The sequence below is a fragment of the Musca domestica genome, unplaced genomic scaffold, assembly GCF_030504385.1.
Source record: "Musca domestica strain aabys unplaced genomic scaffold, Musca_domestica.polishedcontigs.V.1.1 32, whole genome shotgun sequence".
NCBI classification, from domain to species: domain Eukaryota; kingdom Metazoa; phylum Arthropoda; class Insecta; order Diptera; family Muscidae; genus Musca; species Musca domestica.
Window position 1 is genome coordinate 6,117,300 of NW_026712311.1, and position 27,268 is coordinate 6,144,567.

Consider the following 27,268-nt stretch of genomic DNA (forward strand, 5'->3'; position numbering starts at 1 on the left):
AGCTGATCTTGTGTTAGTAGATCTTGTGTGTGAATTATGAAGAGAACCGTATGCTTATTTCAGATATTATAATCGTTTTGGTTATTCAAAACGTTGACTCTTCTTTGGGGGAGTTACCAGAAGGAATGGTTAGATCTCTGTCATCTTTATAACAGATCTTGAACTGATAGAAATATTGAGATGTGCCAAGGCTGAATGGAATGACATATTAATTTCGCGTTTTATGAACTTCATATTATATACTGAAAATGTTAACCATTTTGTTGGGAAGGTACCAGAAGAAGGTGACCGAGATTGTCCATTTTCGCATCTTACTAAGTTGGAGAAAAATCGGATCACTCTTTTCTTTCTGTGTAGCAAAATATTTTTTGAAAATGTCGACCTTTTGTGGTGAGGTGCCGATATTGCCCTTCTTCGAACTCGATATAAGTTTGATAATAATATTACGATGTACCAAGTTTGGACCGAATCGGATACTGCCTTCGAGAGTTATCGTGCGCACCATCCAGCCTGACAGACGGTCGGACGGGCATCGCTAGATCGACTCCAAATTTCCTGAAACGGATGTAGTCCAAGGTCAGACGAGAAAATTATACTCACCTTTGTTCGAGCGAACGAGAAAAATAGAGTTTGCTCGTTTTGTTGTTTCCACTCCCAGAAGTTCTCCCACTCGAGTTCGAGTTAAGAGTGAAACACGCTCGATTTTTATTTCGAAGGTCTGATTGTATGATTCTACCAAAATATTCATCCTTCCATGTCTATTAATCAAAATCGGTTTCGGTTCATCAGATAGTCCGTCTGCCTGTCTGGTTGGAACACATATACCTCTCAAATGACAAATCGGATCCGGGTCAAATTCTCTCATTTGATATAAAAAAATCTCGATCGAATAAAATCTTTAGCTTGATTTTATTAAAAATGATAGTGCAACGACTAAAGGTCAAATGTTAGATTCGAACATTCTGACCCCTGTTTAAATATTTGCATCTGTAATATTTCCATAAAATTTAGATGGAGTAAAAGATGGTCTACTCCTTCCGCTACCTACCAAACAGATCACCAGAATTTTCAGAAAACAATGTCTCATAGAAAGCAAAGGAAGTAATATTTGTAGCAGACATAGAACAGGTAAGAAAATAGGCAGTAACGGTCAAACATCCCCCCAAAAATAGTCAAAAATTAAAAAAAAACTAAAAAGCAGTGGCTACACTCTGGTGGGGCTGAACTTGGGATATCCCACACAACTATAATTTAATGTAAAGTTTTTGTAGATTCGAAGACCCTTGGACTAGAACGAGCTTTATAAAATATCGCTCTAAAAACCAATAGCTTTCTATTCGCTCTGAATCGAGATTACATGGACTGATGGAAAATAGTCGAGGTTCAACAGAAATTCTGGTATTTTTCACACATTATGCTTATGGTCTATTTCACTGTCTAAATATCCAATGGCGCTTTAAATTGGTAGACCTCTAACCTGTCTTAAACTCTTTCTCAAAATTTCGTTTCGATTGGTCGACAATTGTGACCTGTAGAGCAAAATCAGGAAAATTTTCTGTTTTCATTCCATTTCAACCCTTAAATACTTTGCGACCTCCAAAAATATAAGGCTTCCATTCTGACTCTTAGGTCAACTTCGTGTCAAATTTCGCGAGAATAGCTCCATATTTGCAACCTGTAGCGTGATTACATGGACAGATGGACACAAATAGATAGATCTACTTAGCTCGGCGAGATAGGAAGATCAATTTGTAATATCGAAGGTCTAACATCAATATTTCGAGGCGTGACAGACTTTTTGTTGTAGGGTATAAACATAACTCCACCACCATTTGAAAGGAACTTGAAAATTAAATAAAAATATATCGTCGAAAAATATAGATTATCCCTTATATGAGGGCTATACGAAGACGAGTACTTGCATACGTAATTTTTTTTTGTCATGGGCTGTAGTGCTCATTAGAATTTTCAAATACGAAATTTAAAACAATTCCGTTAAATAATGACGCTAATATCATGAAAATACCGAAAAAATTTAGGTATCGTTATATGGTGGCTATACGATGATGTGGACCTCCATACGCATTTTTTTAACAATGGCTGTAATAATGCGAAATTTACCATAAAAATACCGAATATTGGATGCTATCGATATGTAGAGCTATACAAAAATGTGGTCCTGCATAAGTGATTTTTGCCATAGGTTGTAGTACCCATTAAGATCTTTCAATACGAAACTCGAAACAATTCCGGTCTATAATGTCGCTAAATTCATCAAAATACCGAATATTGAAAGGTATCATATGAGGGCTATACGAAAATGTGGACCGACATGATCCACTTACAAAGTTATCCTGCACACCGACAAAATAGAATAGTTTTCTCCATATTAACTCTGGAGTGAAGATAGAATATATTTCTCTCCCCTTTATCTTTCTCTCCGGTATCTTTCTTACAAAAATCACAACATTCAAAGTACATGTGTATATATCTCTTTTATATAAGAGAATGTATTGAGTATATTTTTGTACTTACCACTTTCTTCCTGCATTTGCGTTTCAGCCGGTGTTGCCATTCTTTCAATTTTATACCAACTGTCTTTGGACCCAGTAACAAGTCGTTTTGTCAGCAACATACATGCCTGTTACCAGCACCAATCATGATATTGTTGTTTTGTCTTGTTTTATATATGTATTTTTTAAATCATCATTTTATTGCGGTGTCAAATAGGGCTGCGCGGCAGATACCTGTAATAAATTATTCCCATAAATAATAAATTATTACAAATTTACAGCAATTTAATCATTGATTACACCATAAACTGGTTTTAATTATAAGCTAAATGAAATGGGGTTTAATGCAGCAATCATTTGTGGTTTATGGCCGTCAACCCACCACTACCAGAGTAGGGTAGTATAATTCGTCTTCACTGGCAGTTAACCCCCCCAATAGCAATTTGTCCATAACTTATTTTGTGTTTTTTTTTTTTGTTTATTATTTTATGGTTACAAAAACAACCTAATATTGGTCATATAAACTAATCAATTGACGTTATATTTTTATACTACCCCTTGCATACATATAGAGAATTGTTGGCATAAGTATTGTTGTTGCCTTCGATTTTCAGCTCGGAACAATCGCACACATTCCCAATCGTGCATTTCACGTTTCAAGATTTTTGTTGTGTGGTATTCGATCGATCGATAGATAGATAAACTCAAACCAGTAGGGGCTATTAACAAGATAAGAGATAGGTATATATGTATTTTTTACAGGTTTACCAATAGGTTGGACTATAAAAATTTTGCCTTTTAATTGCTTGTGGTCACTATATACTAAAGCCCACGTAGGCTATATAACGTTTTTGTGTTTTGGGACTGTTTTGAGAGCTTTAACCATTGAAAATCCTAGAAAAGCTACAATAAGTCTTATGTGGAACTTAGTAAAGTAGATTTTGAAATTATATCTAAAATAACCGTTATTATTATTAGACTAAAAATAACAAGTAAAACAAATAAAAAAGCTGTAAGTTCGGCCGGGCCGAAATTTGAATACCCTCCACCATTTGGAATGAATTTGGCAATTCTCAAAAACAATGAAATCCGTTAAAAATTCTGTTAAAATCTTAAAACTACCGAATGTAGCTGTTATATTAGGGTCTATACGACGACATGGTAACATTCAACTGGATAGGTAACATTTGTCATAAGCCATTACCATATTCAAATGCCAAAATTAAAAAAAATCGGTAACAATGTACAAATCATCAAAATACCGAATATCGGGAAGTACTGTTATATGGGGTTTATACGAAGGCGTGGACCGGCACAGACAATTTTCTGTTTTAGGCTATAGTATCCATTACGAACTTCAAATACCAAATTTGAAACAATTCCGGTGAATAATGTCGCTAAAATCATCAAAACGCCGAATGTCGGGAGGTAGCATTGTATGAGGGCTATACGAAGACGTGGACCGGCACAGACAATTTTCTGTCTTAGGCTGTAGTATCCATTATGAACTTCAAATACCAAATTTTAAACAATTCCGCTGAATAATGTCGCTAAAATCATCAAAATGTCGAATGTCGGGAGGTACCGTTGTATGGGGCTATACCAAAACGTGGACCTACATTTTCAATACCAAAATACTGCAGACATAACGTACATTTGGGTAAAATTTTATCAATCTACTTCAATTCGTTCGGAAGCTAGAGTGATTTCCACAGAGGGATAGACGGGCGGACATAGCTAAATCGTCTTAGAATTTTACGCTGATCAAGAATATATGTACTTTGTGGGCCCTAAAATGTATATTTCGAGGTTTTACAAACGGAATGACAAACTTAATATACCCTCCATACTATGGTAGAGGATATAAAAATAAAAATTAAGGCCGGGCCGTACTTTTACTACATTTTACCAAGTGGAAGGAATTCTAAAAATTAATCATAGTACTCATTGCGAACTTTAAATTCCCTATTTGAAAAAGTGGCTAAAATCATCAAAGTACCGAATACATGGAGGTACAGTTAAATGAGGACTGTACTAAAACTTGGACCTATATGGACAGTTCTATGGGGATATTGCTATATGGGATGGGAGCACAAACTGAGAATTTACAGTGAATTTGGGTTAAACTTGTAAGAAAAAGAACCAAAAGATCTTAAATCTGCCTGTAGACCTGAAAGAAATCTATGTAATTTTTTTGTACGGAAACTAAAGCGAATTCCACAGACGGAAAACGGCCGGACGGACGATCAACGACAAATCGACACAGAATTTCGGGCGGTTCAAGAATATACAGGGTGAGATTAATGCAAATAACTTCAGACTGCTGTCATTTCTAAGCTGAACTAAAGCGAATTCCACAGACGGAAAGGCGGCCGGAAGGACGGTCAACGACAAATGGACACAGAATTTCATGCGGTTCAAAAATATGCTGGGTGAGATTAAAAACAGCAACCAATTTCAGACTGCTGTCATTTCTAAGCCACTCGTCCGACAGCTCTTAAAATTACTCCAGTGGCAGCTCATTATATTGCTTACAAGCGTACAAAAGCATTTTGCTGAGAATTTTCCAGAAAAAAAAGTTATTCGTGATGGAATTCAAGCGTGATAGTGTGATCACTTTATATTTGATTGGAGAACCACAAGTGGCTATCGTTAGAGCATTCCAGCACTTAAATGTGAATAAATCTTTTGTGTCTCGTACCATCGCTCGTTACCGTGATACTACTGGTAGAGTAGCCCGACGTCAAAGAAGTGGACGGAAGAAAACAGTAACATCTGCAGAAATGGTTCGAAAAGTAAAGAAGCGTCGAGAGCTGAACATATCGCAATATTCCATTCGGCAAATATTAAAAAATGAGCTCGGGGTAAAGCCATTGATATTCCAAAAAGTGCAAGAACTTACACCGCAACAAAAAGAAAATAGACTCAAACGAGCTAAAGAGTTGCTTCACTTGGCCGAAGGTGGTGAACTGCCGAATTTGGTTTTCTCCGATGAGAAAACATTCGTTGTGCAGCAGTTTGTAAACAATTAAAATGATCGTTTAAGTAAAAACGGCAAGTAAGCCAAAGAGGTCAGCTGAAAATGTGCACCTTCGGTTGGCCACCAGGACTCAAACGTCGGCGATGGTGATGGTGTGGGCCACCATGGCAGCCGATGGTCGCTCTCCGCTCGTATTAATCGCCCGTGGCATCAGAATAAATGGCGAATATTATCGCAAAAATATTTTGGAGGGTGTATTAAAGCTTTGGGCATGCAAACGTTTTGGCCGCAGACCTTGGACATTCCAACAGGACTCAGCACCCAAGAATGGTTACAAAATAAAGTTTCTCGCTTCATTTCCAGCGCTCAATGGCCACCAAAATCTCCGGATACCAATCCGTTGGACTATTGTGTCTGGAGTATTTTGGAAAGCAAGGTTGGCACTAAAAAATGCCAAAGCCGGGAATGTGCCAAAATATTGCAGAGCAACATTCGGGCAGCGTGTGACGGTTTCATTGCCCGTTTGAAGGCCTTAATTCGTGATAAAGGTGACATGTGCGTGAAGATAAAAACGTTTTTAATTTTCGAACACTTTCAGTTGTATAACAGTGTATAACAGTTCAAAAACGTTTTTGTATATGAACGGAAAATAAAAACGATTTTCTAGGTTATAATAAAAACGTTTTTCAACGTGTTAGACTTTTAATCTTAGTCATTTGTTTGATTTACGAAAAACGATTTTTATTATCTCCTAGTAAATGAAATACTAATACAATACAATATGTATTGATCTAAGCATTTCATTGTAGAAATTTTGAGAAAAAAATTTATCATCGAAAAATACGATTTTATAGGACAAAATATGTTTTGGCCTATATCTCAGGATCAAAAAAGGATACGCGTATATGGAAGGTATCGTTAGAAAGGTGATTCCTTCTACTTTCCGAATATGTATTGATCTAAGCATTTCATTGTAGAAATTTTGAGAAAAAAATTTATCATCGAAAAATACGATTTTAAAGGACAAAATATGTTTTGGCCTATATCTCAGGATCAAAAAAGGATACGCATATATGGAAGGTATCGTTAGAAAGGTGATTCCTTCTACTTTCCGAATATGTATTGATCTAAGCATTTCATTGTAGAAATTTTGAGAAAAAAATTTATCATCGAAAAATACGATTTTAAAGGACAAAATATGTTTTGGCCTATATCTCAGGATCAAAAAAGGATACGCATATATGGAAGGTATCGTTAGAAAGGTGATTCCTTCTACTTTCCGAATATGTATTGATCTAAGCATTTCATTGTAGAAATTTTGAGAAAAAAATTTATCATCGAAAAATACGATTTTATAGGACAAAATATGTTTTGGCCTATATCTCAGGATCAAAAAAGGATACGCGTATATGGAAGGTATCGTTAGAAAGGTGATTCCTTCTACTTTCCGAATATGTATTGATCTAAGCATTTCATTGTAGAAATTTTGAGAAAAAAATTTATCATCGAAAAATACGATTTTAAAGGACAAAATATGTTTTGGCCTATATCTCAGGATCAAAAAAGGATACGCATATATGGAAGGTATCGTTAGAAAGGTGATTCCTTCTACTTTCCGAATATGTATTGATCTAAGCATTTCATTGTAGAAATTTTGAGAAAAAAATTTATCATCAAAAAATACGATTTTATAGGACAAAATATGTTTTGGCCTATATCTCAGGATCAAAAAAGGATACGCGTATATGGAAGGTATCGTTAGAAAGGTGATTCCTTCTACTTTCCGAATATGTATTGATCTAAGCATTTCATTGTAGAAATTTTGAGAAAAAAATTTATCATCGAAAAATACGATTTTATAGGACAAAATATGTTTTGGCCTATATCTCAGGATCAAAAAAGGATACGCGTATATGGAAGGTATCGTTAGAAAGGTGATTCCTTCTACTTTCCGAATATGTATTGATCTAAGCATTTCATTGTAGAAATTTTGAGAAAAAAATTTATCATCGAAAAATACGATTTTAAAGGACAAAATATGTTTTGGCCTATATCTCAGGATCAAAAAAGGATACGCGTATATGGAAGGTATCGTTAGAAAGGTGATTCCTTCTACTTTCCGAATATGTATTGATCTAAGCATTTCATTGTAGAAATTTTGAGAAAAAAATTTATCATCGAAAAATACGATTTTAAAGGACAAAATATGTTTTGGCCTATATCTCAGGATCAAAAAAGGATACGCATATATGGAAGGTATCGTTAGAAAGGTGATTCCTTCTACTTTCCGAATATGTATTGATCTAAGCATTTCATTGTAGAAATTTTGAGAAAAAAATTTATCATCGAAAAATACGATTTTATAGGACAAAATATGTTTTGGCCTATATCTCAGGATCAAAAAAGGATACGCGTATATGGAAGGTATCGTTAGAAAGGTGATTCCTTCTACTTTCCGAATATGTATTGATCTAAGCATTTCATTGTAGAAATTTTGAGAAAAAAATTTATCATCGAAAAATACGATTTTAAAGGACAAAATATGTTTTGGCCTATATCTCAGGATCAAAAAGGATACGCGTATATGGAAGGTATCGTTAGAAAGGTGATTCCTTCTACTTTCCGAATATGTATTGATCTAAGCATTTCATTGTAGAAATTTTGAGAAAAAAATTTATCATCGAAAAATACGATTTTAAAGGACAAAATATGTTTTGGCCTATATCTCAGGATCAAAAAAGGATACGCGTATATGGAAGGTATCGTTAGAAAGGTGATTCCTTCTACTTTCCGAATATGTATTGATCTAAGCATTTCATTGTAGAAATTTTGAGAAAAAAATTTATCATCGAAAAATACGATTTTAAAGGACAAAATATGTTTTGGCCTATATCTCAGGATCAAAAAAGGATACGCATATATGGAAGGTATCGTTAGAAAGGTGATTCCTTCTACTTTCCGAATATGTATTGATCTAAGCATTTCATTGTAGAAATTTTGAGAAAAAAATTTATCATCGAAAAATACGATTTTAAAGGACAAAATATGTTTTGGCCTATATCTCAGGATCAAAAAAGGATACGCATATATGGAAGGTATCGTTAGAAAGGTAATTCCTTCTACTTTCCGAATATGTATTGATCTAAGCATTTCATTGTAGACATTTTGAGAAAAAAATTTATCATCGAAAAATACGATTTTATAGGACAAAATATGTTTTGGCCTATATCTCAGGATCAAAAAAGGATACGCGTATATGGAAGGTATCGTTAGAAAGGTGATTCCTTCTACTTTCCGAATATGTATTGATCTAAGCATTTCATTGTAGAAATTTTGAGAAAAAAATTTATCATCGAAAAATACGATTTTATAGGACAAAATATGTTTTGGCCTATATCTCAGGATCAAGGTGATTCCTTCTACTTTCCGAATATGTATTGATCTAAGCATTTCATTGTAGAAATTTTGAGAAAAAAATTTATCATCGAAAAATACGATTTTAAAGGACAAAATATGTTTTGGCCTATATCTCAGGATCAAAAAAGGATACGCATATATGGAAGGTATCGTTAGAAAGGTGATTCCTTCTACTTTCCGAATATGTATTGATCTAAGCATTTCATTGTAGAAATTTTGAGAAAAAAATTTATCATCGAAAAATACGATTTCATAGGACAAAATATGTTTTGGCCTATATCTCAGGATCAAAAAAGGATACGCGTATATGGAAGGTATCGTTAGAAAGGTGATTCCTTCTACTTTCCGAATACGTGCCGATCTAAGTAATTTTGGTAATATAAAAAAATAAAGCTTAATACAATTTTATAACAACGTCCATGTCGGGATTTAAACCCACGACACAGTAATTGTCAACAGAACTACTTAGCCGACTCGACCACAGCTTCGATGTGGACAGGTGGTATACTGTTGTTAATACTACTGAACGTAGGATAATACGTAGATCTCTTTTTGCTGTTGTCAACTTTGAAAATCAACACAAAATCGGTTACGTTAATCTCATTGATTTAACCCCTTAGACAGTGTGTTACAGGTCAACGTATGTAGGCATGTTTAAGAAACTACATATTCGCAACTATTTTGGTATTTATACTAATAATTGTACTTTTATTTTTAATTTGTATATATTTAAATTCTATAAATTATCCTATAAATTTATTGATTTATGTTAATATTTGTATAATTCCGTATTTATTTATTTTTATTCCGTATTTATGAATTAAATTTTTTGTACTGATAATTATGTTTATATTTCATTTAATTATTATATAAATTTTTACTGGTAATTTTATTTTATTTTAATATTTTTATTTATTTTTATCATTACAGTTTTACGCTTACATATCTATATTTTTACGTTAATTTATATTCGTGTTTTCATATTTTTATTTACGGTTTTATGTACAGTTATAATATTTTTTATATTTTTGTACTTATATTTATATTTTCATTTTATTTATTTTTATACTTAAACTAATACCCTTTCACATTTTTATTTATTTTGTTGTTAAATTTAATAATTTTTTTGTATTGTAATACCAACACCACGTTATTTTACACATGCTGGTATCACTTCATATTTTTTATCTATTTGCATTTATGCGGCATGTTCTATCTAAAAAGCAAAAATGCGAAGAATGTGTGAACCGTTACTTTTCGCACGCACCATTGTTGTTGTGTGTGTTTCAAGTTGATCGTTTGGCAACAACCCTTGTTTATGTTTCCACGAAAAAAATGTTTACGCTACTTTTACAATTCTGGTTCACCATCGCTGTGAGCTAGTGATAGCTCAAGTGGTAGAGCGGTTATGTTTTCGTGACCTGTGTCGCGGGTTCGAGCCCCGGTCATGGTTTGTTTATTCATCTTTTTTATAATAGGATTTTTTTTTTTTTTTTTTTTTATTAACGAAAATTTTTTGCAGTATAAGTTATACAACATAAGGTTACTGTAACAGTTACAAATAACTTGCATACCGTTAAAACGTCATACATATAAGTACATACAACCAACATATAAACTTCAATAATAGAACTTACATAAATACATATAAGAGTACTACAGTAGTTGTATTCTGTACTTGCTTTGAAAAATATTTTTTTAATAAAAAATATATTCAAAAAAACTATATTTAAAAAAACTATATTTAAAAAAAACTAAACGTTGACTGGGGCTCGAACCCGCGACACAGGTCACGAAAACATAACCGCTCTACCACTTGAGCTATCACTAGCTCGCAGCGATGGTGAACCAGAATTGTAAAAGTAGCGTAAACATTTTTTTCGTGGAAACATAAACAAGGGTTGTTGCCAAACGATCAACTTGAAACACACACAACAACAATGGTGCGTGCGAAAAGTAACGGTTCACACATTCTTCGCATTTTTGCTTTTTAGATAGAACATGCCGCATAAATGCAAATAGATAAAAAATATGAAGTGATACCAGCATGTGTAAAATAACGTGGTGTTGGTATTACAATACAAAAAAATTATTAAATTTAACAACAAAATAAATAAAAATGTGAAAGGGTATTAGTTTAAGTATAAAAATAAATAAAATGAAAATATAAATATAAGTACAAAAATATAAAAAATATAACTGTACATAAAACCGTAAATAAAAATATGAAAACACGAATATAAATTAACGTAAAAATATAGATATGTAAGCGTAAAACTGTAATGATAAAAATAAATAAAAATATTAAAATAAAATAAAATTACCAGTAAAAATGTATATAATAATTAAATGAAATATAAACATAATTATCAGTACAAAAAATTTAATTCATAAATACGGAATAAAAATAAATAAATACGGAATTATACAAATATTAACATAAATCAATAAATTTATAGGATAATTTATAGAATTTAAATATATACAAATTAAAAATAAAAGTACAATTATTAGTATAAATACCAAAATAGTTGCGAATATGTAGTTTCTTAAACATGCCTACATACGTTGACCTGTAACACACTGTCTAAGGGGTTAAATCAATGAGATTAACGTAACCGATTTTGTGTTGATTTTCAAAGTTGACAACAGCAAAAAGAGATCTACGTATTATCCTACGTTCAGTAGTATTAACAACAGTATACCACCCGTCCACATCGAAGCTGTGGTCGAGTCGGCTAAGTAGTTCTGTTGACAATTACTGTGTCGTGGGTTTAAATCCCGACATGGACGTTGTTATAAAATTGTATTAAGCTTTATTTTTTTATATTACCAAAATTACTTAGATCGGCACGTATTCGGAAAGTAGAAGGAATCACCTTTCTAACGATACCTTCCATATACGCGTATCCTTTTTTGATCCTGAGATATAGGCCAAAACATATTTTGTCCTATAAAATCGTATTTTTCGATGATAAATTTTTTTTCTCAAAATTTCTACAATGAAATGCTTAGATCAATACATATTCGGAAAGTAGAAGGAAACACCTTTCTAACGATACCTTCCATATACGCGTATCCTTTTTTGATCCTGAGATATAGGCCAAAACATATTTTGTCCTTTAAAATCGTATTTTTCGATGATAAATTTTTTTCTCAAAATTTCTACAATGAAATGCTTAGATCAATACATATTCGGAAAGTATAAGAAATCACCTTTCTAACGATACCTTCCATATACGCGTATCCTTTTTTGATCCTGTGATATAGGCCAAAACATATTTTGTCCTTTAAAATCGTATTTTTCGATGATAAATTTTTTTCTCAAAATTTCTACAATGAAATGCTTAGATCAATACATATTCGGAAAGTAGAAGGAATCACCTTTCTAACGATACTTTCCATATACGCGTATCCTTTTTGATCCTGAGATATAGGCCAAAACATATTTTGTCCTTTAAAATCGTATTTTTCGATGATAAATTTTTTTCTCAAAATTTCTACAATGAAATGCTTAGATCAATACATATTCGGAAAGTATAAGAAATCACCTTTCTAACGATACCTTCCATATACGCGTATCCTTTTTTGATCCTGTGATATAGGCCAAAACATATTTTGTCCTTTAAAATCGTAGTTTTCGATGATAAATTTTTTTCTCAAAATTTCTACAATGAAATGCTTAGATCAATACATATTCGGAAAGTAGAAGGAATCACCTTTCTAACGATACCTTCCATATACGCGTATCCTTTTTTGATCCTGAGATATAGGCCAAAACATATTTTGTCCTTTAAAATCGTATTTTTCGATGATAAATTTTTTTTCTCAAAATTTCTACAATGAAATGCTTAGATCAATACATATTCGGAAAGTAGAAGGAAACACCTTTCTAACGATACCTTCCATATACGCGTATCCTTTTTTGATCCTGAGATATAGGCCAAAACATATTTTGTCCTTTAAAATCGTATTTTTCGATGATAAATTTTTTTCTCAAAATTTCTACAATGAAATGCTTAGATCAATACATATTCGGAAAGTATAAGAAATCACCTTTCTAACGATACCTTCCATATACGCGTATCCTTTTTTGATCCTGTGATATAGGCCAAAACATATTTTGTCCTTTAAAATCGTATTTTTCGATGATAAATTTTTTTCTCAAAATTTCTACAATGAAATGCTTAGATCAATACATATTGTATTGTATTAGTATTTCATTTACTAGGAGATAATAAAAATCGTTTTTCGTAAATCAAACAAATGACTAAGATTAAAAGTCTAACACGTTGAAAAACGTTTTTATTATAACCTAGAAAATCGTTTTTATTTTCCGTTCATATACAAAAACGTTTTTGAACTGTTATACACTGTTATACAACTGAAAGTGTTCGAAAATTAAAAACGTTTTTATCTTCACGCACATAAAGGTGACCAATTCGAACAAATCTTAACTTATTCTAAAATTTGATACTATTTCCGACGTTTTTTGCTTTCATTGAATAAAATTTAAAAATTAGCGTGGAGTGGAGCTAAACTTCTTACTCAGACTAACTTGATTAGAAACTTTCAAAATACCGAAAAGTGGGAGGTATCGTTAGAGGGACCTATGTCGAAAAAATGAACATATTGTCAGGAGTAAATTTAACAAAAGGGAACCCGAAGTGCCGAACTACAGCTGGTTTGGTTAAAAGTTGAGGATAAAAACTCCCAAACATTCTGAATAATTTTTCGTGTTAGAAAGACATCTTGTTCCAATTTTTTGAATCATTTATTTTACATTATTTAACCATATCGCGGATCTGTTTACCATATGTTAAAATATTTCAAAGTCAAGAATATACAGAAAATTTTCTTCCATAGATGAACTACCACATCCTATATTCACCTCTTTTCATTTAATTTGAGTGCCAATAGAACTATCCACAACCTGTCACTTTGGATGGACATTTTGAGTTAATAAAAAATAACACGTTTCTAATATACGAAAATCTTTCGCACACGAGTATGAACTCTTGCCGTAGGTCATGGTCATGTTTGTTTATACAAATTTGAAAAAAAAACCCACAGACATATTTCTTTTAATAACAACACTTGCATTAATTCAACCATATATACGTTTGTTTTGTTTGATTTCGCATGCATTTTCCCGTACGTCAACTCAATCAACAATGGACAGTGGAAAACATGAAATCATCCAAAATGAAAATCTTCATAAATTTTCTAAGATTTTATTTTTAGAGATGTTTTGCCAAACATAGGCCCGTTGCCAAGCTAAATAATATATTTTCTTTAATGGATGAGATGCAGGAAAATTCCTTTGATATTCTGATTTAAATTTAAACAAAAAATTGCGTCATTTGCGGGATGAAAATATGGATTCGGAGATTAGATTAGACGGAGGGAAGGAAAGACGAATCTAAAACAGGATTGATCCAAAGGGACCTAGGTTCTAAAAACGTTATTTTGATGAAGCACGTTTTGTCCATATGACATGATATATACTCTCTGTAGCCAAACGGCTGAGGGTAGAAAAAAAAACAAGGCAAAATAGCTTTCCTTTGTCGTACCTAACTGCGGCACAGAATGAGGACATCCGACTGCAAAATCTGCACCTTTCTTTACCTTTATTCCTTTTTGTTGCAAGAGGACATCTGTTCCGTGAAAGGATATTTTAAAGTATTGTACTCATAAAAATTTCTTAAGTTTTCTCTGAATATTCAACCTATTTTAATAATGCCTGATTTTATACCCTCAGGCACACGTAATGGGTCAACATTTTGAATAATTATAACCCTTATAAAATGTGATGTAAAAATCCGATTGTCTTCAAATAACACACATCGCAATATTTCTATTAACCCAAGGTCTGGTGTGAAGATGGCATATATCGGTCCACTCCATTAAGTACCTCCCCCACAAATGTTCAACATTTTTAATATTCGTGAAGCCCATACAACGCGATTCCATTCAGACTTCACTTCTGTTATAAACATGGTAGAGATCGGACCATTCCTTCTGGTACCTCCCCCACAAAGGGTTAAAATTTTGAATAACAACATCGATCAATAAGTCCAAAATAAGCATCCGGCTCTCCTCAAACTACACACATCACGATATTTTTATTAACACAAAGTCTGGAGTGAAGATGGAATATATTGGTTCACTCCTTCTAGTACCTCCCCCAAAAAGGGTCTGAATTTGGAATAGCCATGAGCTCGTAAAACGAGATTCTCTTCAAATTTCATACATCTCAAAACTTCTACTAACAAAAGAGCTGCTGTGAAGATGGGATATATCGGTCCACTCCTTCTGGTACCTCCCCACAAAGGCTCAAAATTTTGAATATCCAGGAAGCTCATAAAACGCGAAATTCACCACCGATTGTATTCAGGTAAATATCAATATTTCCATCAACGCAAGATCTGTTACAAAAATGGTAGAAATCGGACCATTTCTTCTGGTACCTCCCCTACAATGATTCAAACTTTTAAATAACCAAAACGATTATAAAATCCGAAATAAGCAACCGGTTCTCTTCGTATTTAACGTGCCACAACATGTTTATTAACCCAAGGTCAGGTATAAATATGGTATATATTTCATAAAAATCGAAATTCATAGCCGATTTCATTCAGACTTGGTACATCTCTATACTTCCATCGACACAAGATCTGTTATAAAGATGGTGGAGATCGGACCATTTCTTCTCGTACCTCCCCCAAATAGAGTTCCAGATTTTGAACAAGTAAAAAAAGCAGCTAAGTTCAGCCAGGTCGAACTTTAATACCCTCCACCATTTGGAAGGAACTTGAAATATTTCAAAAAACTTCAGGAGACTACAACTTAAATAAAAACTGTTATATGGAGACTATACGAAGACGTGAACCTGCTTACGAATTTTTTTGTAATAGGCTGTAGCACCCATTACGAACTGCAAATACGAAATTTAAAATAATTCCGGTATATAATGTCGCTAAAATCATTAAAAGATGGAATATCGGGAGGTACCGTCATATCGGGGCTATACGAAGACGTGGACCTGCATACGAAATTTTTTGCCATAGGTTGTAGTACCCATTAAAATCTTCCAATACGAAATTTGAAACGATTCCGGTGAATAATGTTGCTAAAATCATCAAAATGCCGAATTTTGAGAGGCACCATTATATGGAGGCTATACGAAGACTTTGACCTGTATACAAAATTTTTTGTCATAGACTGTAGTACCCATTATAAATTTTAAATATGAAATTTGAAATAATTCCGGTGAAAAATGTTACTGAAATCATGAAAATAACGAATATCGGTAGGAAGCGTTATATTGAGGCTATACGAAAACGTGGACCGACAAGGGCCATTTACGAATTTAACCTACCTACCGGTAAAATAGGCATGTATGCAAAATTTAAGCTTTCTATCTCAATTCGTTCGAAAGATAGCGTGATTACAACAGACGGATATCGGTAGATCGTCTTAGAATTTTACGCTGATCCAGAATATGTATACTTTGTAGTGTCTATTATGAATATTTCGAGGAATTACAAACGGAATGACAATGGTAATATAGAATGGTGGAGGGTATAAAAATTGAATACTTCCGTCGCATCTCTCATACAAAGTGAAGGAAGTACCCAATATAGTCCCAACCTGGCACGTCGCAATATCAATATCATATTTATTTAGGTCCGATACAAAATGGGCAATATTGGCCACTTTCTTCGTAACCAACTCCATAGAGGGTCAACAATTTAAATAATCATAACAGGAATTAAAATATATTTAAAAAATCGAATATGGGCTGAGGGTATACATCTGTCGGCTAAACCGACTGATACTTTTTAAGATGTCTTTTTTTGGTTTTTTTTTTCTCTTTTTTTTTTTTTTTTGATAGTTTCCTTTTACATCATAAATCGCTTTTTTCTTCTTTTATCACATATAAATACATTTAATATTTTATACGATCTTAAGCTTTCCCATGGCAAACATTAGCTAAGCATTTTGTTTTTCTTTTTCTAATCTTTGATATCAGAATTGAGATAATCTGTCATTATCGTGTGCAGCTCGCCACCAACAAACAAATAAATGAAATTTGCCACTTGGTCACCACCACACAATGAGTGGTACTGACGATACAACTACGACGATTGACAACGACGCAACTTTTACTTTCGACAGAAATCCATAGACAAATGTATATTTTATTCCGACTCTTCCGAGAGACTTTAGATTTTTTTGGAAGCAGTTTACAACAAGTATGTCTATCACAATGATGACGATCGTCATCATCATCATAATTATCAAGGAGGGAGTGTGGCACTGCTACGATGGACCAGAGACCAATTGAAACACCCGTCGAGGGGGTAAACGGTGTTAAAAATCTAAAGAAAAAACAAACAACGCCAACGAAAACTACAACAACAACCAAGTACATTTTGATAAAAATAAAATAATGTTGACACTCAAGAGGTATTATCAAATAAGTGCTACGTTTATTATTTTATTTGTAGGAATGTTTGTTTGTTTATTTGCCTTTGGGTGTGTGTGTGTGTGCAAAGAATTTAGTATGTTTTTCACTTAAGCTTTTAGTGCTGAAGGCAAGCGGAATAGAACACACGGGCTGAAAAGTTGTGGGTAAGGAGGCATTTTGAGAGCAATAAATCAATCAAAATAAGAAAATATCATTTGGGGTTGCTGGCAGATATAATACATAAATTATGACTTATGAGTATTTTTAGATGTCCTTGAAGTTAAATTTTCAAATTCAAATAGCAAGGACACAAACCTCATAAATTGTGTGTGGGTTCTCAAGTAGTTAAAAAACAAGTAAAAAGGCAGCTAAGTTCGGGCGGGCCGAACTTTTAATACCCTCCACCATTTGGAAGGAACTTCAAAATCTACAAAACAATTCCGAAAACTGCCACTTAAATGAAAACCGTTGTATGAGAGCTATACGAAGACGTGGACCTGCACAGACAATCTTCTGTCATAGGCTGTAGTACCCATTACGAACTTCAAATACCAAATTTGAAAAAATTCTGGTGAATAATGTCGCTTAAATCATCCAAATCCCATATATCGGGAGGTATCGTTATATGGAAGCTATATGAAGACGTGGACCTGCCCAGTTAATTTTCTGTAATAGGATGCAATATCCATTACGAATTTCAAATACCAAATTTAAAATAATTCCGGTGAATAATGTCGCTAAAATCATGAAAACACCGAATATCGGGAGGTTTCGCTACAGGGTGGCTATACGAAGACATAGACCTCTACATACAATTTTCCGTTTTAGGCTGTAGTATTCATGACGAACATTAAATACCGAATTTGAAACAATTCCAGTGAATAATGTCGCTAAAATCATCAAAATACCGAATATCGGGAGGTATCGTTATATGGGGCTATACGAAGACGTGGATCTGCACAAACAACTTTCTGTCATAGGTTGTAGTATTCATGACGAACTTCAAATACCAAATTTGAAACAATTCCGGTGAATAATGACGCTTTAATCATCAAAATACCGAATATCGGGAGGTACCGTTATATGTGGGCTATACGAAGACGTGGATCTGCATACAATAATTTTTGTCATTGGCTGTAGTACCCATTTCGAACTTCAAATACCAAGTTTGAAATAAATCCGGTAAATTATGTCGCTTAAATCATGAAAATACCGAATATCAGGAGGTACTGTTATTATGGGGGCTATACGAAAATCTGGATCTGCATACAAAATTATTTGTCATAGGCTGTAGTACCCATTAGGATCTTCCAGTACGAAATTTTAAACGATTCCGGTAAATAATGTTGCTGAAATCATCAAAATACGGAATATCGAGAGGTACCGTTATATGGGGGCTATACGAAGACTTGGATCTGCATACAAAAATTTTTTCATAGGCTGTAGTACCCATTACGAACCTCAAATATGAAATTTGAAAAAAATTACGCTGATCCAAAATATATATACTTTGTTGGGTCTATTATGAATATTTGGCGGTGTTACAAACGGAATGACAAAGTTAATATACCCTACGTAGAATGGTGGAGGGTATAACAAGTTAAATGAAATCAGTCGATATTGCCAATAGCTGCATACCCTCAGCCAATGTAATGTTATTAAATATATTTTAACTTGCGCTATGATTATTCAAACTGTTGACCCTTCTTCGGAGAGGTTCTGAAGCAGTGGGTCAATATTTTTCGATTTCGTATCTGACATAAGTCTGATAAAAATATTGAAACATATCAGACTTGGATTTTATATCAACTACTTGTTTTACTTTAAATGCAACATTTCATAATATTTCGAAAGGTTCGCGTTTTATGAGAATTATAATTATTTAAAATTTCTTACCCATTGAAGGGGAGGTACCAGAAGGAGTTGTCCGATATTGTCCATCTTCACAACACATCTTGTGTTCTTGAGAAGTATTGGAATGTGTCGAGTTTGAAAGTAATCGGATGCTCATTTCGCGTTTTATGAGCTTAATGGTGATACCAAATTTTTACCCTATGTGGCGGAGGTACTAGAAGGAGTGGTCTATTCAATCCGTTCTTCATACCAGGCCTTGTGTTAGTGGAAATATTAAAATGTGCGGAATTCGAAGATAATCAGACTCTAAGTTAAAGTTTTATAAACGTTATAATTATTCAATATTTTGACCCTTTGTGGGGGAGGTGCCTGAAGGAGTAGTCCGATACCTACCATCTTTACACCAGATCTTGCTTAAGTAGAAGTATTGGGATGTACTATTTTCAAAAGAGTAGGATGCTCATTTGGTGATTGATGAGCTTCATGGTTTTTCAAAATTTTGACCGTTTGTGTGGGAGGTACCAGAAGGAGTAGACCGATATATTCCATCTTCACGCCAGATCTTGAGTTATTAAAAATATTGTGATGTGTGTAATTTGAAGGCAATCGGACTCTCACAACACATTTTTTAAGAGTTATATCCCTTTGTAAGGGAGATGCCTGACGTGTGTGGGTAGACATTGTCCATTTTCGCACCTGACCTAGCACTGATGCAAATATTAGGATTTGCAAAGTTGGAGCAAAATCGATTAATTTGCCATAAAATATTTTTTTGAAAATTTCCAACTTTTATGGGGGAGGTACCAAAATGAGTGGACCGATGTTGCCCATTTCCGAACTCTATCTAAGTTTGACAAAAATATTACGATGTACCAAGTTTGAACTCAATAGGATTCTCCCTTCGAGAGTTATCGTGCGCACCAGCCAAACATACGGACGGACGGACATCGCCAGATCGACTGCAAATCTCCTGAAATGGATTTGGTCCAAAGAGGCCTAGGGTCTAAAATCGTTATTTCGACAAAGCACGTTTTGACCAGATGATATGGCTGAGGGTATAAAAATCATGAAATTCAGAAAAATGTATGAAATCTTTATTTGAATTGATAATACGAAGTTGAAGTGGGCTCGTCTGTAGAGACATGCGTAGCCCCAAAAACAATGTCCAAAAGCGTTGCATCGATCAATGCGCCAATTGAGCTGCTCCGAACGTGAAATAAAAGAAGATAAAGTGCGATCATAAAACGCACTAAACGTTGACTTTTTCTGGATGCATTGGTAGCTTTTGTAATGCTTCTGGCTGATCTCCTCTCCAAAATTACTAAATGTGGATCTTTGGCCAACTTTCCAAAAGCCAATTATTTCGACCTGTTGCAAACGGGCGGACAAATCTATCCCTTTCTTTTATAGTGTAGAGTAAATTACTACCCTTTTCTCTCAGTGTTCTAATCTAACTTATATGAACCAAGCGAACAGTTGTTGCTTAATCAGTTCATTTTGATGTACAGATAAAGACAATACTCATACGCAGAATAGTATAGAAACCATAGCCACATACCTAGTTGCATAGCGGCCAAGAAAACGAAGTGCCGTGGTATTTTATTGCGATCGATGAAAGAATTTTACCGATTAAAAAGGTGTCTGAACAAGTTATCCAGATTAGATTGGCAATTTGGAAATATTTCTCCCAATTACGCTGTAACTCAGAAATTGAGGAAGTCTTTTATTTCGGAGAAATGTTTACTTGTCAATTTCTTCATAACATTTTTTTTAATTCTGCAACAAGCACGTTTCATATTTATATTATACAATTTAAGAAAGGTTTATAACACAAAAGCGAAAAAGAAAGTTTTGCAAATGTTTTTCTTTGTCCCACATTTTTCGAACCACTGGCTTCTAAATTATGCAAATTTTCAAATCAGACGATTCACAAAAAAATGCAGATATTTTAAGAAAAGGAGAACCTAAAAACAAAACAGTTACGAAAAAACAAGACTGTCTTCTGATTTCAAACTATTCATGTTGAGATGCTGCTACCTTTCATCATTCATCAAAGCAAAGAAGATATGGAACCAAACAGGTTTTATGGAAAATAACCAATTCTTTTTTGGTCTAGCCAGACATGCTTAAAAAACGTGTGGTACTATTTGATATTGTGTTTGTCGTTGTGACTTTGAATAACGAATAGCCAGACGTCTGGATGGCTGCCTGAATTGATTTTATTGTGAGTAGCGATAGAGCCCCGCCAGAGGGCATAAAGTCTTGAAACCTTTTTGGAAAAAAAGATTTGTTTAAATTGTTGCCAAAAGTTAATGGGCAATGACTCGACGTTTTGAAATGCAAATGAACATGAATTTTAGATAATTTGGATGGGTCACACTTTTGTGATAATAATATTGAAATAGGTACATTTTTGATAATGGCAACTAGTAGATTGTAAATGTTTCCGTTACCTAATTAAACCAGTTAATTAAAAAAATTAACTCAAGAAGAAAAGTAATATTATTCATGAAATCAAATTATGTTTTAAAAATTTAAATATTTCTTCATGACTGTACCATAAAATCTGTACATTATATTTGTAGAAGAGCCTTTGAAGACTCTATATAGATAGAAGACTTTCAATATTTCTTTGGTAGATGGACGAGTTATTACCTATGTCTTGTAATGAGTCTTATAGATATGCAAATTTTCAAATCAGACGATTCAAAAAAAAAAACTGTAGCTAAATCATCAAAATACTGAATATTGGGAGGTGCCGTTAAATCGGGGCTATACGAAGACCTGGACATGCATTGACAATTTTCTGTCTCAGGTACCTATTGGGAACTCTAAATACGAAATTTGAAACAACTCCGGTGATAAATGTAGCTAAAATCACCAAAATACCGAATATTGGGAGGTACAGTTATATGGAGGCTATAGGACGACGTGGACCTGCATACGCTATTTTTTTGTCACAGACTGTAGTACCCATTACGAATTCTAAATACGAAATTTGAAACCACTCGAGCGAATAATGTCCCTAAAATCGACAAAATATAGAATATCTGGGGATATCGTTGTATGTGGGCTATACGATATCGTGGACCTATATAGACAATACTCCTCCAGGGGATAAAGTATTCAGAAGGTATTACTTTTGTGAATTTTCTGACAATTTCATTGAAAAATTTGGCTACAGTCATCGAAATATCGACTATCGGGGGCGCCTTTATATGGGGGCTATACGATATAGTTGACCTATATAGACAATTCTCTTCCAGGGGTCAAACTACTCAAAAGGAACTCCTTTTATGGATTTTCAGACAATTCCATTGAAAAATGTGGCTAAAGTCATCAAAATACCGAATATCGGGAGGTACCGTTATATGGCGGATATACGATATTGTGGACCTATATAGACAACACTCTTGCAAAGTACTCAGAAGGAACCCCTTTATTGGAATTTCAGACCATTTCATTGATTATCGGGGGGTAGCTTTTTATGTTATGCTATACGATATCGTGGACCGATATAGACAATCTTCGAACTTGACCTGCCTACAGATAGTGATATGTGCAAAATTTTAGCTTCCTATCTTTTTTCGTTTTGACTCGAGTGTGATTACAACAGACGGGCGGACGGGGCTAAATCGTCTAAGCTGATTACGCTGATCAAATTTGAAGACTGCATCTGTAATCTATCAATAGATATGTACATACAAAAATTAAATTTTTTTAGAGGTACCTCCGATTTCGAGTAAAAAAGCTGTAAGTTCTGTCTGGCCGAACCTTGAATACCCTCCACCATTTGGAACGAATTTGGCAATTTTTAAAAAATAAAAACCGTTAAAAATACGACGAAGTGGACCTGCATAGGCAACTTTAATCAATTTATTCAAATGCGAAATCGTTAAATAAAGTAGCTAAAATCATCAAAATACCGGATATAGGGAGGTACAATTATATGGGGGCCATACAAAAAGGTGGACCTGCACAGACAATTTTCTGTCATAGGATGTAGTATTCATGACGAACTTCAAATACCAAATTTGAAAAATTCCGGTGAATAATGTCGCTAAAATCATCAAAATACCGAATATCGTGAGGTACCGTTATATGGGGTTTATACGAAGACGTGGAACTGCACAGACAATTTTCTGTCATAGACTGCAGTATTTATTACGAACTTCAAATACCAAATTTGAAACAATTCCGCTGAATATGGTCGCTAAAATCATCGAAAACCCGAATATCGGGAGATACCGTTATATGGCGGCTATAACAAAACGTGACCGATATATATCATTTCCAATACCAACCATCCTAGACATAATACAAATTGTTCTGCCAAATTTTGAAGCTCTACGTCAAATAATGTGGGCTGTATCGTGATTTCAACAGACAGACAGACGGACATCGTTAAACCGACTTAGAATTTTATAGAGGTCAACGACGAATATTTATGGATGTTACAAACGGAATGACAAAGTTAATATACCCTCCTTTTATATACCCTCCTTTATATAACCTATGTTATTTTTAGGCCATGATGCAGCATTTTTGGAAAATTTCAGAAAAATCTTCTAAGCGATTTTGAGTCTATAAATTACAAACAAATAATCGAACGTACAAGCATTTTCCCTTTTTATAGATATAGAAGATATACAATCGAAGTATCTGAAATATGCCACTGGAGGTCGATGATCGGCAAATGTATTTTGAACATATATCGTGCAAGGAAAAGACAGTGAACCTCATAGGTCTGGGCACCTTTGTTCCTTTAAGAATAATAACAAATTAAAATATGACTCACATCAATAAATTATTGACTTCGACGGTGTTGTTTATCTTTGAAAATATATATGAGGGTCGAATAGATATCAAATGTCGCGACGGCTCTTATCGGTCTACTTATTTGAACGGTTGTTTTTCTTTTGTTATTATGTACTTACTTTTGCTTTCGAAATTTAAAGTTGAAATACCTATGGAGGTATATTGCAAAATCCTTTTTCGAAGGGGCGTTTCCGGAAGGATATCCTCAGCTGTCAATTCAACGGGTTTTGAAATCTCTTCCGTACACTGTGAGCAGATATTTACAAAGAGCTGATGCTTTGTTTGTTTTGTTTCAATATTTGTATTGTTTTATTTATTTGTTGTTATTATTGTTGTAGAAGAAACTTGTTAACACAAATATTAATATTAAAATAATCAAACAACGGACATGAAATTCTTTATCATTTACACAGCACTTTTGTTGTTGTTTTCTTTATTTATTTTTCACGGTATTTTTTAATGTTTTTCTCTCTCTCTCTCTCTCTTTATTTTCGTCTTTTTATTATTTATTCCATTAGCTTGTTGTTGTATTTTGTTGTTTTTTAATTTTATTATTTTTTGATTTCACCGCTTTGCGCACACGACACACTCTCACTTGACTGACCAGCAGTAGCAGTTGTCTAACTTTGTTGTTGTTTTATTTTAGTTAGTTTATTTAGTTGTGATGCTGCTTGGCAAATTTTTAGGTTACTCTCAGCGGCTGATCTCTTCCCCTCTTTTATAAAATGAATTTATTAAATATTTATAAACACAACTCCATTTGCATGCAAACACTTGCACACTAATTGTTGCATATGACTGTGCCGCAATGTCCACCCAGATGCAATTTATGGAATCTGGACCTTTGTAAGTTGATTATTACTAGGCTGTTGATGACGAAGAGGCGATTCAATGGCTGAATGTTTAAAAGAAGAACACCGATTGATCTTTTTGGGGCTGGCGTTTGTTTGCTCCGTCGATGTGGCCTGACAAGACTTAACTAAATTAAGCTCCCATCCGTACTTAGTCTCTCTCTCTCTCTCTCTCTTTGTGTCTGTTTCTCCTTAACTCTTCATTACATTCTCTGAGAATTTCTCAAATGAAAACAACAAGACTTGTTGCATGCCTGGAGCATTCAACCCGTTTAATAAAGCACTCTAATAAATGCCATCGCCTCACCATAAACAGTAATGTCAATATAACGAAGAATATGTGAATTTCTGACTTGTACAGTGGCTTAAAAGAAAAAATCGCGGAAGCAGAAAATATACAATAAACAGTGTTTTTTTCTTAATATATGAGGAAGATTTATACCAGTGGAACCCAAATCGATGAAATTAGGATATCGGAGGGATAAACATTTTTTAAACAATAAAGTAATCAGTGGACCCTAATAAAGTAATTAGTGGAAAAATTTGAGGTGTAGGTACAAGTTAGTGATGTGAAGAATAAACCGGTGCACGTCGCTCTTTTCGGAATTGAGCTTTATACAAACGTCGTTCTAGCAGAAAATATACAATAAACATTTTTTTCTCAATATATGACAAAGATTTATATCAGTGGGACGCAAATCGATGGAATGAAGATTGCTAAGGTATAAAGAGTTTTTTTCTTTTTTTTTTAACAAAAATTTTGAAAAAAGAAAGAAATTAGTGTGTAAAATTAGAGATGTAGGGACAAGTTAGTGATGTGAAGAATAAATCCCTGCACGTCGCTCTTTTTGGAATTGAGTTTTCTACAAAAGTCAGTTCAACGTATTTTGCCTAGACTTGATTCTTAAGGTTTTCAAAGTTCAGATATCACATTAATTCAAGCCATGCCATCACTAACGATTTCACGTCTTTGCTCTTTGGTCATAAATTGTGTTGGATCGGAAAAATCAAGAGTTACTTTTGAGAAAGGTTTCATACATGCTTTCAGCGCTATATTTGCAGGAACGGTGTGGAATTTTTCTGGTATCTGTGGATCTAAGGGCCAAAATAGTGTAGATTTTTGATGAGCCGGCAGCGCTCGTAGCCATCCGCAGTTAGTTTGAATTCTTGACTGTTTGACTATCGGAGGTCAACATTTTTATTCAATCCACCATTGATAGTATGAAGGGTATATTATGTTCTTCATTCCAATTGTAACTCATCGAAATAATAAATTTAGACCCTACAAAGCATATATATTCTGGATTTGTATAATAAAGACGATCTAACGATGTTGTCTGTCTGCCTGTCTGTTGTAATCACGCTATCCTTCGAACGAATTGAGATAGAAGGCTAAAATTTTGCATACATATAGATTTTCCCATTAAACAGGTTAAGTTCGAAAATGGGCCACATCTTCATGTAGGCCCCATATGACGGTACCTCCCGATACGCGGTATTTTCATGCGTTTTGCTACATTATTCATCGGAATTGTAACAAATTTCGTATTTAAAGTTAGTAAAAGGGTACTACAGCATATGACAAAAAATTTCGTATGCAGTTTCACGTGGCGATATTCGATATTTTAATGATTTTAGCGACATTATTCACTGGAACTGTTTCAAATTTAAAGTAAAGTAAAGTAAAGTAATGGGTACTGACTGTGGCAAAAAAATTCTTAAGCAAGTCCACGTCATCGTATAGTCCCCATACAAATTTCATTTAAGTGGTAGTTTGCGGAATTTTTTTGAAAATTTTCTAGTTCCTTTCAAATGATGGAGGGTATTAAAAGTTCGGCTCGGCTGAACTTAGCTGAGTTTTTACCTGTTTTAAGTGTAAGTATAGCTTCCAAGATAGAAAGCGAGGTAGTTACTTTTGAGTATCTTCATTGAATCACTTTTTGAGTTGATTTAGGCATGTCCGTCCGTCCGTCCCTCTATCCATGTATATTTGTGAACAAAATGTAGGTCGCATTTATTATTCGATTGAGATGAAATTTTTCAAACAATTTTTGTTGGGCTCAGGGACGAACCCTATTGAAATCGGTGAGAATCAGTACAAATTTAGATATAGCTCCCATATTTATCTTCAACCGATTTTGGGTTAATGACCAGAATTTTGGCACATCCGACCGAATTCAGTCGAGAATCAAGTACATCAAATTTGGTGAAAATCGGTTCAGATATAGCTGTAGCTCCCATATATATGCTTCTTCTGAGTTGGTGTTCCTCTGATTCATACTATGTACTCCACCAGATATCAGATACAGATATCAGATACAGCTCAGAAATAAATGTTTAAAATTCTATCAAGATCGGGTCA

The 27,268-nt window shown here is 33.9% G+C and overlaps 1 protein-coding gene across 1 annotated transcript in view; it reads right to left on the bottom strand.

Annotated features, from left to right (window-relative positions):
* Window positions 1-24,551, bottom strand: part of LOC101891665 (transcription factor HNF-4 homolog) — a 77,424-nt gene extending 52,873 nt beyond the window's left edge. The window contains exons 1-2 of the mRNA XM_059125136.1: window positions 24,175-24,551; window positions 2,536-2,747 (exon numbers count right to left, since the gene is read on the bottom strand). Of these exons, the coding sequence (XP_058981119.1) occupies window positions 2,536-2,635 (100 nt within the window). The 5' untranslated portion in view covers window positions 2,636-2,747; window positions 24,175-24,551. The remainder of the gene's footprint in view (window positions 1-2,535; window positions 2,748-24,174) is intronic.
* Window positions 24,552-27,268: the final 2,717 nt, after the last annotated feature.